General features: G+C 49.1%; 1 protein-coding gene across 1 annotated transcript; it reads right to left on the reverse strand.

Annotated features, from left to right (window-relative positions):
- Window positions 1-8,110: 8,110 nt before the first annotated feature.
- Window positions 8,111-14,129, reverse strand: RPS24 (ribosomal protein S24). Its single transcript, XM_056848428.1, has 4 exons — window positions 14,058-14,129; window positions 12,191-12,400; window positions 11,355-11,465; window positions 8,111-8,134 (listed from the first exon to the last, which is right to left on the reverse strand). The coding sequence occupies exons 1-4, from the start codon at window positions 14,088-14,090 to the stop codon at window positions 8,132-8,134; spliced, it is 357 nt and encodes a 118-aa protein (XP_056704406.1). The 5' UTR covers window positions 14,091-14,129; the 3' UTR covers window positions 8,111-8,131.
- Between the last annotated feature and the right edge of the window lie 392 nt (window positions 14,130-14,521).

Raw genomic sequence — 14,521 nt, forward strand, 5'->3', positions numbered from 1 at the left:
TGCCACAATGGCCACTCCCAGAATCCCACAGCAGTCAGGTGTTTCCAAGGCCATAGGGTTGCCAACCTCCAGGCACTAGCTGGAGAGCTCCTGCTATTCCAACTGATCTCCAGCCGATAGAGATGAGTTCCCCTGGAGAAAATGGCCACTTTGGCAATTGGGCTCTATGGCATTGAAGTCCCTCCCCTCCCCAAACCCCGCCCTCCTCAGGCTCCGCCCCCAAAACCTCTTACCAGTAGCAAAGAGGGACCTGGCAACCCTAGTGAAGTGCATGTTCTGCAGAGGACTTGGGGGGGGGGGGAATCTAAGGCAAGTCCCAGAAGAACTGCCCCTTATGAGGCCAACAGGGAGTGGGGCCCGTGTTGGCCGCTTCACGATAAGGGGGCAGGGATATAACCCCGGGGCAACACAGGCGTGCTGCTGATTCTCCCCCACAGCCATTGTAACCTTGCCCCCCATCAGCTTCAAAGATTACCCGGGGAGGGCACTGCAGCAGGGGACGGGTAAGCACAGGAAAGGTCCTGCCCCCCTTGTCCTGCGGCCGCTGCCTTGCCAACTGCCTAGGGTTGCCAACCTCCAGGGAGTAGCTGGAGATCTCCTGCTATTACAACTGATCTCCAGCCGATAGAGATCAGTTCCCCTGGAGAAAATGGCCGCTTGGGCAATCGGACTCTCCCCTCCCCAAACCCTGCCCTCCTCAGGCTCTGCCCCTAAAAACCACCCGCCGGTGGCAAAGAGAAACCTGGAAACCCTACCAAGGCCAGAAGAGTCCCCCCACCAAAATTTAACAGTTCTTCACAGACTACATCAAAGTTTTCCAGATATTGTTGGAAGTTATTATCTGGATTGCAATAAAATCAGCAATGGAAGAGGGTCGCTGTATGAAACCCTCCTCTTCAACCAAAAATCTCTTGGTTTTTTCCTTCAGAGGTTCCTGGTCAGACATTGCTCTTCAGCAAAGAGGTCTGACCGCTCCAAAAAGAAGGAATTATCCCTCTCCAGAGCAGGTTGGTAGTGCAACACAGTCTCTTAAGTCATCCTTGAGAGAGTAAAAATAGTCTGTCTTGGGCTGTTTGGCAAGTTTTGTCTCAGTAGTAGTCCTGGGGATGGAGCGATTGTGGTTTTTTATTTCCCAAGACCTATGAAGTGAGATGGGAGAAAAAGATTATCACTCTCAGCATTTGAGGAGTCCAAACGTTCCCGTCCTGGGATCCTCAGGAACACCAAGAGCCTCAGAGAATTCTCAATAGTGAATACTAATAACAATACTGTTCTAACATATAAATACCCTAATAATGAATAACTACTGTAAGAATACAGAAATGCTGTAATAAAAAAACTTTAAGGGAATAACGACAACAGCAATAACAAGACTTAATTTAAGTTTTCTGAAGCCTTCTCTGCCAGCTGAATCGTCCTTGGCACCCTCGGCAGAGGTGAGGGGAGACGTGCCCCTGGTGTTTCTTCGTCCACCCTTGCAGGCGACTGGCAATGTTCCTGCAGTCCCGCTCAGCCCTAGTAGTCGTTCGGTGTTCTGCCGGTGCCGGCGACGTCTTCCGAAATATCTTGCGAACCCGCCACAGGCAGCAAGCCAAGGTGCTACTCTGCAGGTGGGGTGGCAGAGAGGGTGGGAGCCGGTGGTGTCTGTGGGGTCTCTTCTTCCTCTGCCACTGCCGGGGTGTGCACGAAAAAGAGGGGCCGCTGACTGGACTCGTTCTGACTGCCATGATGCCTAATGGAGGAATTCTGGGAACTGTGGTTCTATGAAGGAACAGTGGGGTCTTTCTCCAAGCTGCTTTATAGTCCAGATGGGGTAGTGGGTGGGAGGTGGCTTGGTGGCTGTTTCAGTGACCTGCCAATCAGTCGCCTGCACAGCAGGGTTGGGGGAGGAAGGGAGGGGCTTGGGAATTGAAGCAAGTGCTGACCTATCCGCACTCTGTATCAGTGGGAAGGAGATGGTTTGAGGATTGTTCTTCGCTCCAACCAGCAGCTTGCACAGCCAGGTGGGGAGGCTGCAGATTTCCTCAATATTTCCTCTCCTCTTCTGGAGAAGGGGAGAATCAGCTACTCTTGGGCTCATGCCTGCTTCCAAAACAGGGACAGAGTTTGGATCCACAGCGGACTCATAGCTCAAGAGTTTTATGTCCAGGCTCTCTGCTGAAGAGCCTGTGGAGCAGTTTCTGTCACACCATAATGTGACTAATACAGGGGCAGTCTATCTCTGAGTAACAGGAGTGGGGCACAAGCAACCGAGGAGGGTGTATGCTTTTGTGTGCCCTGCTCCTGAGCTTCCCTGAGAGATCTGGTGGGCTGCTGTCAGAATACAGGGCAGGTTCAGTCTGATGTGACCAGGAGGCAGGGCACGTTATTCCCCAAGCGGTCACTGTTTTTTGAGTCCCACAGTCCCCGTTCGTCGAACCTTCCAGAACTTGCTTCTTTGGCTCGACAGGGTTAGCACGTACCTCACCGCTGCCCTGGTGCTTCAGAGGGTGGCCGCTGTGGGCAGAATCGGCACCCTCGGGCTGGTATGGGGGGTGCTGGCAATATATATAGTACCAGGGAAGGTAGCCGATGGAATCGATGGAGTCCAGCAGGAGGGCTTCATTGCCTGCGAGGTGGCAACTCTCTTGCTCTGGCCTCTCCTCCGGCTGCCTCCTTTTCTTCTGCCTGAAGACTGGGGATTTCCAGCAACAGACCGGTCTGGGCAGCGGGATCCCCGGCCATTCAGGTTTCCTGTCAGTTGAGGCAACCTGGAAGGGAAAGAGGACTTGAAAACCAATCAAAGCTCCAGACTATACGGGAATGGAGATTGTCAGGTGATTAAAAGCAGAAGTCACCTCATCCTCTGTGCCCTCACGGCCAGATTCCCTAGATGCGAGGTCTTGGCTCTAGAGTTGCCAACTCCAGACTGGGAAACTGCTGGAGATTTGGGATGTTGAGCCTGGGGAGGGCAGTTTGGGGCCTCAGCGGTGCATGATGCCACACCCTCCAAAGCAGCCATTTTCTCCTGGGGAACTGATCTGTGTACTCGAGATCAGTTGGGAATTCCAGGAAATCTCCAGAGCCATGTGGAGGTTGACAATCCTATTTGGCACAGGACCTGGGAACCAGGATGCCTCGCTGCCTTTCGTCTCTGCCATTAAGTGGCTTTTGACAAGAAATTCAGCCCCCACCCCATCTGGACTCATACCTAGTTTGGCCTCTAGACGGTGGAAGTCTGCTTGAAATATGGACGACTGTGGCTCAGCAACAGAGCATGTGCAGAAAGGCCCCAATTCAGTTCAGAGTGTCTGGTTTAAAAGATCTCCACTGTTAGGAAACACTTTTCTCTACCAGAGATCCTGCAGAGCCAATGGAGAACGCTGAACTAGATGGACTGGTGGGCTGACTCGGCATAAACCTCCTCCTCCTCCTCCTCTCTAAGCTGACCTGGTTTCCCAGTGGATGTTTGATCAGAAGCAGGGCCCATTTCTCCATGGCCAGAGGCCACGTGTGGCACGCAGAGGGTCCTGGGTCCAGTCGCCACTGAAAGAATCTCGGGCAGCAGGTATTGAGAAAGGTCTTTCCCTGCCTGGAGAGCTGCTGCCGGTCAGAGCTGGCAATACTAAACCTAGGCAGACCAAGTGTCTGACTGTGCATAAGCCCCCTCCACCTGTTTATGGATGGCCCCATGGCTCAGTGGTGGAGCACCATGCCTTGTATGCAGGAGGTTTAACTTGGTTACCACCAGGATCCCGGGTGCTGGGGAACAGCTTCCTCTGCCCAGGACCTGGGACAGGTGCTGCCCGTCAGAGGAGAGAAGTCTGTGGGCATGGGCACTCTGATGCCACGTCAGGCAGCTTCAGGGGAAGATCTGTGCCTTCCTGGCAACCTTATTAGCAATTGAGATGCAAGGCCTAATGCCTCAAAGGGGCTGGATCCGGGCAGGATGGATGGAGGGGGGGGGGGGTCCCGGCTGCCTTGCCTCTTCCCCATGTACTTCCCTGATAGGAATAAGCAATTGAGATGCAAGGCCAAAGGCCCCACGGGGGCTGGATCCAGGCGGGATGGATGGGGGGAGGGTCCCTGGCTGCCTCCCCGTCCCCACCTCCCACCCTCCTTGCACCTCTCCACCATCTGGTGGATCTTGGAAGATGTCCTCAGAATCACCAGTGTAACTTTCAGGGAAATGGAGGAAGTGCAAAAAGAGCAAAGCCCCGTGGTGCACTGATGAAGGCCTGGTGCCGAAGGAAGGGCAGTTTTCCCTTTAAAAAATCTTAGTTCCTGGATGGGCCCCTGGGTCAGGGGGGAGGAGCCTTTTTGTTTGGGAGGTGGAGAATTCAGAGCAAAAGCAGACTGTTACCCTCAGAGGCACAGCTCAAAAAAAAACCCTCAAAGAGCACTAAAAGGCCTACTTTTAGACTATACAGTTTATTTTTTGCAATGTATCTAATGTGATCTGCAGTAGAACAGCAGATTGGGAGAACATGGCTACCCTCCGAAAATATTTAATATGATGTAACTGATTTATAAGAGTATTTTAAACCCCCCAAGGGTAGGCCATTTTGGACCCCCCCCCCTTTGGCCAGCCAGATCTCTCTGGCCTTCCACCTATGCTAGTGGCACTTCTCTGTGTGCCCCTCCCCCCGCCAGCCTCCCAACCTGTAGAAAGAGAAAATCTTCCTTACCATTTTCTCTGCCATCACTATGCTCTGTACTCTTTCTCACAGATAATTATAGCTATAGTACTGTTTATTGTTCAAGAAGCTTTAGCATGAGTTGGTCTGCCTGAGGGATGCTAGTCCAAGCGTCAGTTGGCCATTCAACCTGGACTAAGGACACCCAACTGACCAGGCAGGCAACGGTGTGAGCAGACATCACAATGGGCTCCGGATTCGTTCACTGGTCAAGAATCCATCCCTTCTGGTGTTGCTTTGGTTACTGGCAAAACTGGAAGAAAACAGATTTCAACGCCTAAAGCTTGAAAGGAGGCAAACTGGTGTTAAAAACGACTTCATGTTGCCGGCAACTCATTAAATCAGTTTGATTCACTCCGTGGCTGAGAGAGCGCCATATTTACCATCAACCAAAAGAGCCACATGACGATTGTCTGCCGTGTACCAGCCCACCCACAGGCAGATACAACAATATAACGATTAATGTTAAATATATAACCTTTGCAATCCTCCAAAGTGCCCTGAGAATACAGGGTGATTGCTCCTCAAGAGCCTTGGGACCTTAGGTGGTCTTTGTGCCTCTGGAGTGAGGAGGGCTTCCCTCCCTGTAGGGTTGACAACTCTTGGTTGGGAAATTCGTGACGATTTGGGGGTGGAGAGTGGGGAGGGCAGGGTTTGGGGAGCAGAGGGACCTCAGTGGGGTGTAATGCCAGACTCCACAGCAGCCATTCTCTCCAAAGGAGCTGATCTCTGTGGTCTGGAGATCAGTTGTGATTCTGGGAGATCTCCAGGTTAGGGATGCCAGCCTCCAGGAGGGAGGATGATGCAAGCCACGTTGGGTCCCCTTTGGGCAGAAAGGCGGGACATAAATGTATTAAATGGATAAAAATAAATGAAAGGTGGTGATATATTGAGCAGAGACCAAAAAAACCCTTCTTCATACAACATGCACCTTATTAAATCTGCTGCCAGAAGAAAAAGGTCGCTAGCTTAAAGGACATTATAAAACAACTCAGAAGAGGAATGTAGACGGCAGTAGCTGTGATGCTTCAGTGGAACCGCCATTGTCAGAGGCAGTTTGCTTCCAGATGTCAGTGGCAGGGAGATCTCAGCAAGGGAGGGTCTGTGGCTTCTTCTTGCCCAACTTTTATCCCAGTGTTTCCTGGAGGCGTCTTGATGGGCCTGGATCTTATGCATTAGGGCTGTTTTTCTGTTCTTGTTTCCTATCATTCGAATTTGAGCTTGTGACAAAATGGAAGAGCGTGTGTGCTGATGCAGCTCTCCATTTACTCCCTCCTATCACATCCCACCTTTAACTCCCATATAGAGTTGCCAGATCCCCCCCCCCCGGCCACTGGCAGGGATGGGTTGCCATATCCAGGTGGGGAAACTCCTGGAGACTTGTAGGTGGAGCCTGGGAGGACAGGGACCTCAGAGAAGTCCAAGCCTCCATTTTCTCCAGGTGAACTGATCTCTGTAGTCAGCAGATGAGTGGTAATTCTAGGGGATCCCCAGGCCCCCACCTGGAGGATGGCATCCCAGCAGAGAAAGACCATGTGTTAATCAGTAAGTCTCACATCTCTCTGCCATTTCCCCTGACAGTTCGCTATCTTGGCCCTCTTCTGGGCATAGAGTAGGGGGTCACTGGGGGTGTGCGTGTGTGGGGGGGGAGGTAGTTGTGAATTTCCTGCATTGTGCAGTGGGTTGGACTAGATGACCCTGGTGGTCCCTTTCCCACTCTATGATTCTATTTTAACTGTGGACTGAGAAATTCCTGGAAATTTGGGGGTGGAACCTGGGGAGGGTTAGGGTTGGGGAAGGGATTGGAGTGGTTATCTGCACAGATGGCCTGGGTATCTGCACATGCTCTATTGCAACCTTCAAATCAATCATTGGACCTTCAGGGAAGATTATAATCTGCTACACGCTCCATGGGCCTCCTTAAAGGCTGCTGAATCACCACCTCTAGTCCAGGGGGATAAAAGTGGGACACAAATCTTTTAAATAATCTCTCAGACAGCTGAACCGATTTCCAAGCAGGTTGAAGTGCATTAAGCTGTGTGGCATCGTGGTTTCGTTAAGATTCCTTCTGCCAGCTCCTCTCCAGCTAGCTCAAAGAATTAGAAGATTCTTGTCCATGGTATTTTCTTTTTAAACCGTTCTATCACACCAAAGGAAGTACTGCAAAGAGAATTTTTAAAAACCAAAAACACACACAAGTCATACACAGTTTCAGTTTTTATAAAATTTATTTGAAGACCTGCTGCTAAATCAGCATATATTTTCTCCCAGGGTAATTCAGCTGTTCTGGAAGGGAAAGGAAAAAGAACATCAGTCCAACATGCGTGCAACAAACATTGCTCTAAGAAGGTCTGAACGCTCGTATAGAGGCACGAAGCCCCTGGCTGTGTATCCCTTCGCATAGATAGGGAGGGCCTCTGGGGTGCATTTCCAAGGGTGCGTGCTTTCTATCCTCTTATGACCAGGTCTCTTTTTACTCTCCCATTGCTCTACCCTACTCAGTGGCTCAGGTGCCACCTGCTGCTCTTCTGAGCACTATTCGCCCATGTGGCACACACCCCATGTTCCCGGAAAGTGGGCGAGTCCCTCATCCAGTAGGGCTTTTGGTTGGCAGTTTGTTCCCAACAGCTGCAAACCATAGACAGAAGGAAACACAGCTTTTTTCATGCATGGTAACTGCAGACATGGCTCTCTGTGAGCTGTGGAGTGTGCACCGCTGTTATACCACCTTTTGAAGATGGCAGGCACTGGAAGGTCAAACTGCCCCTTCTCCAACTACTGGATGAGAATCCCAGGCCACTGAAATTGGGATCAAACTAGTGGCAGAAAGTACAGGCCAAAAATAGAGAACTCCGTGGAATTGGAATTGTTTCACAATACGCCCAAGAGAGGAAAAATGCCCTCTTTCTGATGCGGAGCTTGAAAGTTTTTCCACCCACATATTGTAAATATAGTCTGTTCATCTACAGCTGTCAGGGCTGTTATGTTAAATGTAGCAGGCTATGAAGCAAAGACAGACCCCAGTGCTTGAACATGGTGTTATTTGCCTTTGACTGCTAACAGTTTTAAAACATTTACTTCAATCTGAACCAGAAGTTTCCCCCAGAAAGCCCGTATCACGGCTGTAATCCTAGGAGATCTCTGGCCTCCCTACCCCCAGAGAAAAGACCACATGTTGATCAGAAGTCTCACATCTCTCTGCAATTGCCCTGAAAGTTTGCTAACAGCAGATTGAGAAATTCCTGGAAATTTGGGGATTGAGCCTTGTGTGTGTGTGGGGGGGAGAGGGATTCCAGCGGTCAATGCACAGATGGCCAGGTATCTGCATATGCTCTATTGCAGGCAGTCTTCATAAGCTGCCCAGTGTCAAGGGATCAGGCAGAAAGCAGACTGCAACAGCAGACCGAAAAGCAAGGAAAAACATGAGAGGGTACCTGTGAAATCTGCTGGCTGGCTCACTGAAAGGAAAGGAGAAAAGGCATCAGGACATTATAGCACACGTTGCGTTATCTATCACACAAACCCTGGCTCACCAAATCCTACCTATGCTTCTTATTCTACTAGACTTTCACCTATTGCAAAAGGCCAAGATCCAAAGAGCTGAGCTGTGTGAGCTGCCCTACACACAAAGCCACCTTACTCCGAATCAGACCACTGGTCCACCAAAGTCAGTATGTTTACTCTGACTGCCAGCAGCTTCCAGGGCCTTATGTGCAGAGGCCTATCACAGTAGTAGGGGTACTATCTGATCCTTTTTTAACTAGAGATGCTGAGGACTGAACCTGGGACTTTCTGCATGGAAAGCAGATGCTCTTCCACTTAGTCACAGCCCCTCCCCAGATGACCCATGCATCAGATCTTGAATCTTAATTTCTAACAGCAAACTTTGAATAGCAGCTGTGTTCCGCTCTTTGCAAGTGTGGGTCAGGATGGATCATACTCGAGAGGTAATAAAAGTTAGGCAAGAAAAAGTGAGCATCCAAGAGGCTTAAATGCAACCCAGCACAGGTGGTCTAGGAGATGGTGACCGCTGCTTGCCCCTTGCACTCGAATAGCAAGCACGCAGGGTTCAGCAGAAGCTGGTTTGCAAGTCCAAACTCGACAGAGTAAGCCACGAAAGGTCATGGTGGATTTCTAAAGCAGTATAAAGAGACCAAAAAATCTTATCAAGGGGTATTAAGCGGCCAATATTCCAGAAGATAGATGATAGGGAGTAGATTACTTCTTTTGGAAGGTTTGATACATTGTATGTATGTTGTGCAAGTACGCTGTGCAATTTTTTCTTTCTTTTAATAAATTATATAAAAAAAGAAAGCTCATGGTGGAATCCACTGCATTTGCCTTTAAAAGCCCCACTGAATTCCCATGTTATTTTGCCGCCACAGACTATGTTACCCACCTGCAAATCAATAAAAAATAAAAAATTCTTAATAGTGACACTCGAAAACCCAGGTGCATGCTGGGTCAGCACTTCAGTGCCTCCAAGTGTTGTACCTAGGCCTGCTAAGGGAACATTCAAAGACCACGCGCTCAGTGCAATGTGTAGTACTGAAGCTACTGTGAGCCGACACTCCATTATACTCCACCTATACAGCACAGTAACCTCTGAAGGTAAAGAATAATCTTGTTGGCAAACTTTTATAGAGTTAAGGTCACAGACAAGATTCAGCTTATAGCCTGTATGAGTATGTCAGCAGGGCCAATGAAAGGTTTGTTCCACTTTCCCTATTCACTATACATGAAACAAACATCCTCCCTTAAGAGTACATGAAGCAGAGGGTGGTGACGATCATAGCCTCTTGATGACTCTTGAACACAGGGCTTGACAAATCCCAAGCACCGGGTTGCCACAGTGCCCAGAAATGTCACTGCAGCACCCATTTGCAGCAATGACTTCATGGTAGCATCCCTTAGCATTTCTCAGTGGAAGTACCACCAGTTTTCCCGCTGGTGGAAAAGAGAAGAGGTTCCCCCCTTTGACCCTCAAAAAAAGATGAGCTTTTGGATCATGGGACCTGTGCTGACAAAAGCCCTGTGGAACAGGGGGGCTATGATAAGGAGCAGAAGTGGAGAACATCAAACCACGAAAAGGTTAGGACTGGGTTTTGTGGCATCAGAAAAATTTGTCCATTAAAATAAATTTTTTTTTGAAGGATGAAGAATGAGCCTGGCTCCTAAATGTCTGAGCTTACTACAGCCCCCCCCCAAAAAAAATTTAAGGCCTAATCTAACAGGCTTTAGATAGCCAAGCTGTTATCATATGACTTCAGTCTGTTCTGGTTACTAACGAAATATCGTTTCAAACCATTAATAAGAAAACATGTTCATACAACACCCATACATTTAGAAAATTATTGTATAGGACTAGCATGTACTATTGCCGATATACCAGCACAGAGTCTCTCCGGGGGTGTGTGTGTGTTACTTGGATAAAGTGCTCTTTATCCAGGGTTACATGGGGGGTGGGGAAGGAGGATTGGACAAACAACTGCCAAGCTCAAGCAAGTAAGCACAGTTGCATCTTACAAAGGGTACTGGGGTCTTGCTTGTCAGACAGACATTGACGTAGCAAGTGTGAATTTGTGTTGGGCGTCATGTGCTAGCTACATTCAAAGAGAAAACCTGTGATACTCCATACACAGAAACAGATATTGTGAGCTACCAGCGGCCTCAACTTTAAACATGGTTTTACTTAAGGCACTAAATTGGTCCTCCTAGCAGTGCTTAATATACAGAGTGTGTCTTGAAAATGAAGCTTTAAGTCACACTTTCAGGAAGACTATGCAGAAACATGCAAGAGATGTTTTGGAGATTGAGGCCCGGGCTTCCGGCTGCTGTGACCAAGACTTCCGCCACCACGCTAATGGTTCTAATCTCAAAACTAAACAATTCACGAAAGGGCCAGGAAAGGCAGCCTCAAAGCCAAAGCACACAGACAAAGCGGGAGAGCGTTGGAAAAGTCAAACAAGTGTTGCATTACTCAGGCAATCACATCCATGCTTGTTCTCTGTACCTGAGACACACTTCATTTCTGAACAAGAATCCCAAGGAAGTAGGAAAGAAAGGCAGAAGTAAAAGGGTTACTAGCTAACCAAGAACTCATTTACGAGTGCTTCAACCACATTTAAGCAAACTCTTTATACCCACCACCCTTTTAAAGGAACCAGAAACACTCAAAAGATAATTTAGAGCGTGCTGATGTTAAAAGGTGCCTCCTGAAGTTGTTTACTGGGCTACTCTTAAGCACAACTTGAACGCTCTACTTCCAACACTATTAAACCCCAATGGATGAGCATCCTGTTTTCCCATGGCTACCCAGCTCACGGGAAGAGTACCACTCATCTTAATTGCCATTGGTCCATTTTACAGGCTGGGAGGCAAACAACTCTACTGTTGCAACTAAAGCAAATCCAGACACTCCAAACGTTCTACCTCAAGGGGAAGGTTCTAAGAGCAAAAGCAAACACCTTTCTTCTTCGCTTGGCTAGCTATGAAATAAGAAGGTGCAAAAATACTGATGACTCAAGGAACTAAGAACTACACAGCATCTCACGAGTTACCTTCTGCAATCCAGAAATGCGGGGAGTGGGGGGGATGAAAGAAAAAGAAACATTCTGATGAAAAGCTCTCAACGCAGTTCAAACAATGCACTCATGAACTCCGGTAGGTCAATCTTACCTTCTTGCCGGCCCCGACAGTCGCTTTGGCCGTGCCCCTGACTTTCTTCATCCTGTTCTTACGCTCTTTGCGCTGTTTTCTAGAAGTCTTTTTCTTCTCATACAGGCCATGCTGGTAAAAGGAGATAAAATAAGTGCCCTCGATAACTCTGTTGGGAGATGCTTTAAATGCTGGCCCATGTCTGTGTCCTAACCTTGCAGAACTGCTGTGTGTTTATCTGAAAAGCCTATTATGCACGAAGCATCATCGGTATGCAGGTGACACACTATTCTATTTCTTCTTTTCAAGTCAGGTGGGACAGTGGATGTCTTTTTACAGGACAGACAACAGCCAATGCAGCGAAGCTCAAACTACTTCTTTAGGTTATTTCTATGCCACCTCTTCAAAGCCCATAAAAGTATTAAAAAACATTAAAAGACCTAGATAAGACTGGGGTTCTTCCACTTGTTAAGACCCATCTGGGCTTGGGGAGTCAACCGACTCTGGATTGTCCTGCACTCTGCTGTCAAGGAGCAGGTTCAGCCTGGGTGTGCGACCAAGATGAGCCTTCCCACAAAGGCACACGACCCCTGTGGAGGGCAGTGCTTTCGCTTCGGTTCAGCTGGTGTGCCAACTCCAGCCCGCCCTCAAGCAGCACAACCAGACCAGTCAGCCACTCTAAATGCCACTGCTCTTGACAACTCAAAAGCATTAAACAACTATTATAAACAAGCTCAATTTGTTTTAAATAGAGCATGCAGGATAGAAATACTTTAAATAAAAGATCTTTACTGTGCACCTCTTTCAATACAACCAACCAGCCACTCTATGCTGGGCAAACAAATCAGAGTGCCTACCCTCGCCAGTCTGTGCTTTGGCTCATTCTTCTTGGCGTAGTCGAGGGAATCGTAGATCATGCCAAAGCCGGTAGTTTTCCCACCCCCAAAATGAGTCCTGAAGCCAAAGACAAAAATGACGTCGGGGGTGGTTTTGTACATTTTGGCCAACTTCTCACGGATCTCAGTTTTGGGGACGGTGGCTTTTCCAGGATGAAGGACATCAATCACCTGTAGAGACACAGCATGAACAAGTTCCACTTCTTAAAAGGCACTGTATTGTTTGTGAACACACACAAACAGACATATATACAAACACAGGCCTTAGCTTACATTAAACTAGCTATGAGCCAGTTTACTCTGAAATAAAGAAGCACAGTCTACGTGTGGAGGGACGCAAGCGTTCCTCAGGTGGCTCCTTTCAACATGCAGGGCATTATTTATGAATCAAGGTGTCTGCGTGCAAATTGTTTCTATATGGCAGACTGGAAAAGAAAGGCAAAGGTTCATTCCAGGACTCCCATGCATATAGAATCTACGCTTGTGGAACAGAGGAAGCACAACAACGGGAAACAATATTGTTATACTTTCTTTTGTTATTTACACAGTACCATCAATATGCATGGTGTGTACTGAAACCAGGTGCTGGCCCAGAGTAATTTACAAACTAAAACGTAACTTAAGGACACAATAAAGCAATAGGGGGCAAAAGGCGAGGGATAAAACACGAAAAAATGTAATTCCAGCTGACTTAGGCTCAGCAGGTTTCAGAGAAAGATGCATTTTTGGGAGCAATGAAAGAAGTGCGCTTGTATCCTGCAGGTGTTCTGGGAGGCAATTCCAGGTAAAGGGGGAGGGAAGGGCACTTGAGGGTTCTGAACAGATGATGGGAAGGAACCTAAGAGAACATGAGCGGCCAGGGTGTCAAGGAAGGCTTCAAAGGCAAGGGCTATCTCTACTGGGCCTGAGAACAGCAAGGAAGAAAGTATAGAGTTGTAAGGAGGCAACACGCAATCTGGACAGAGAAAGGGGAACAACTTTGGTGGTTGTGCCAGACACAAATGAAAGGATCAAGCTGTAATAACAGAGGACTTCATGAAAAGCTTCAAAAAGATAATTCATAAATCATTATCTCAGTTATCATACAAGTTTCCATTCAACTGTCCTTCAGTGTTACTACTCTGAAGATGCCTGCCACAGCTGCTGGCGAAACGTCAGGAAAGAAAGTTCCAAGACCACGGTTACACAGCCCGGATAACCTACAAGAACCAATGAACTCTGACTGTGAAAGCCTTCGACAATATTTCCATTCAACGTTTATTTAGCTAGCTGTGAAAAAGAACGGGCTGCACATTTTCACCACTTTCAAGCAAATTCTTCCCCAGTATACTCTCAGCATTTTATCTAGTGAATCAGCATGGTGTAGTGGCTAAAGGATCAGACTAAGACCTGGGAAACCCAGGTTCCAATCTCCACTCATGCCATTGACATCTGCTGGGTGACTTAGGCCCAGTCACATGCTCTCAGCCTCACCTCCCTCACAGGGTGGCTTTGAGGATAAAACGGAGAGGAAAATGATGCAAGGTGCTCCGGATTCCCACAGGGGGGGGGGAGGACGGGCGGTATAAAGTGTGTTCATGGGAGGGGCTGTGGCTCAGTGGTAGAACATCTTGGCATGCAGCAGGTCCCAGGTTCAATCCCTGGCATCTCCAGTTAAAGGGACCAGGCGAATAGGTGATGAGAAAGACCCTCAGCCTGAGACCCTGGAGAGCTGCTGCTGGTCTGAGTAGACAAAGTACTGACTTTGAAGGACCAAGGGGGGGGGGAGGTCTGACTCAGTCTAAGGCAGCGTCCGTGCGTTCAGGCCGGCGAAAGCCTCTCCGCTCACCATCTGCTTGCGCTGGAGCAGCCTGTTCGTCATGAACTTCCTCGTCCGGATGGTCACCGTGTCGTTCTGCAGAAGAAGCAACACAAAGAGCCACTCAGCAACCCGAAAACCGCCCCCTCCCCACTCAGCAGCGCCCCGGAAGCTCCCCCTTCTAACCACAGGGCTTGCAACGCCCCGGTTCCTTCCCGAGGGCCGCGGGAATTAACCCCTTGCAGAAAGAAACGCGCCACGCGCCCCTGCAGGGCCTGCCCCTGCTACACGGGCAGGCCGGGCGGAAGAGAAGCGGCAATGGCCGGGGGTGGGGAGGGGGCGGCGGACGCCTCCGGCGAGCCGCCCCCGCGAAATAAGCGTCCCGCAGCCAGCGGCGGGGCTGGCCAGGGAAGGGCCGGGGGTCGCGGGGGGCGAGAGAGGAGGGATGGCGCCGGGCCGGGCTGGATGGAGGGGAAGGCCTCCCGCCGGCACCC

This window comes from Euleptes europaea, chromosome 4 (assembly GCF_029931775.1).
Source record: "Euleptes europaea isolate rEulEur1 chromosome 4, rEulEur1.hap1, whole genome shotgun sequence".
Classification (NCBI taxonomy): Eukaryota; Metazoa; Chordata; class Lepidosauria; order Squamata; family Sphaerodactylidae; genus Euleptes; species Euleptes europaea.

Bases quoted from the DNA above. Each gene is read 5' to 3' on its own strand.
- RPS24 (XM_056848428.1), bottom strand. From the start codon at position 14,090: ATGACGAACAGGCTGCTCCAGCGCAAGCAGATG. The intron at 12,401-14,057 runs GTGAGCGGAGAG...GTGTCTCTACAG, and splicing joins TGCTCCAGCGCAAGCAGATG to GTGATTGATGTCCTTCATCC. The intron at 11,466-12,190 runs GTAGGCACTCTG...TCCTTTTACCAG, and splicing joins CAAAGCACAGACTGGCGAGG to CATGGCCTGTATGAGAAGAA.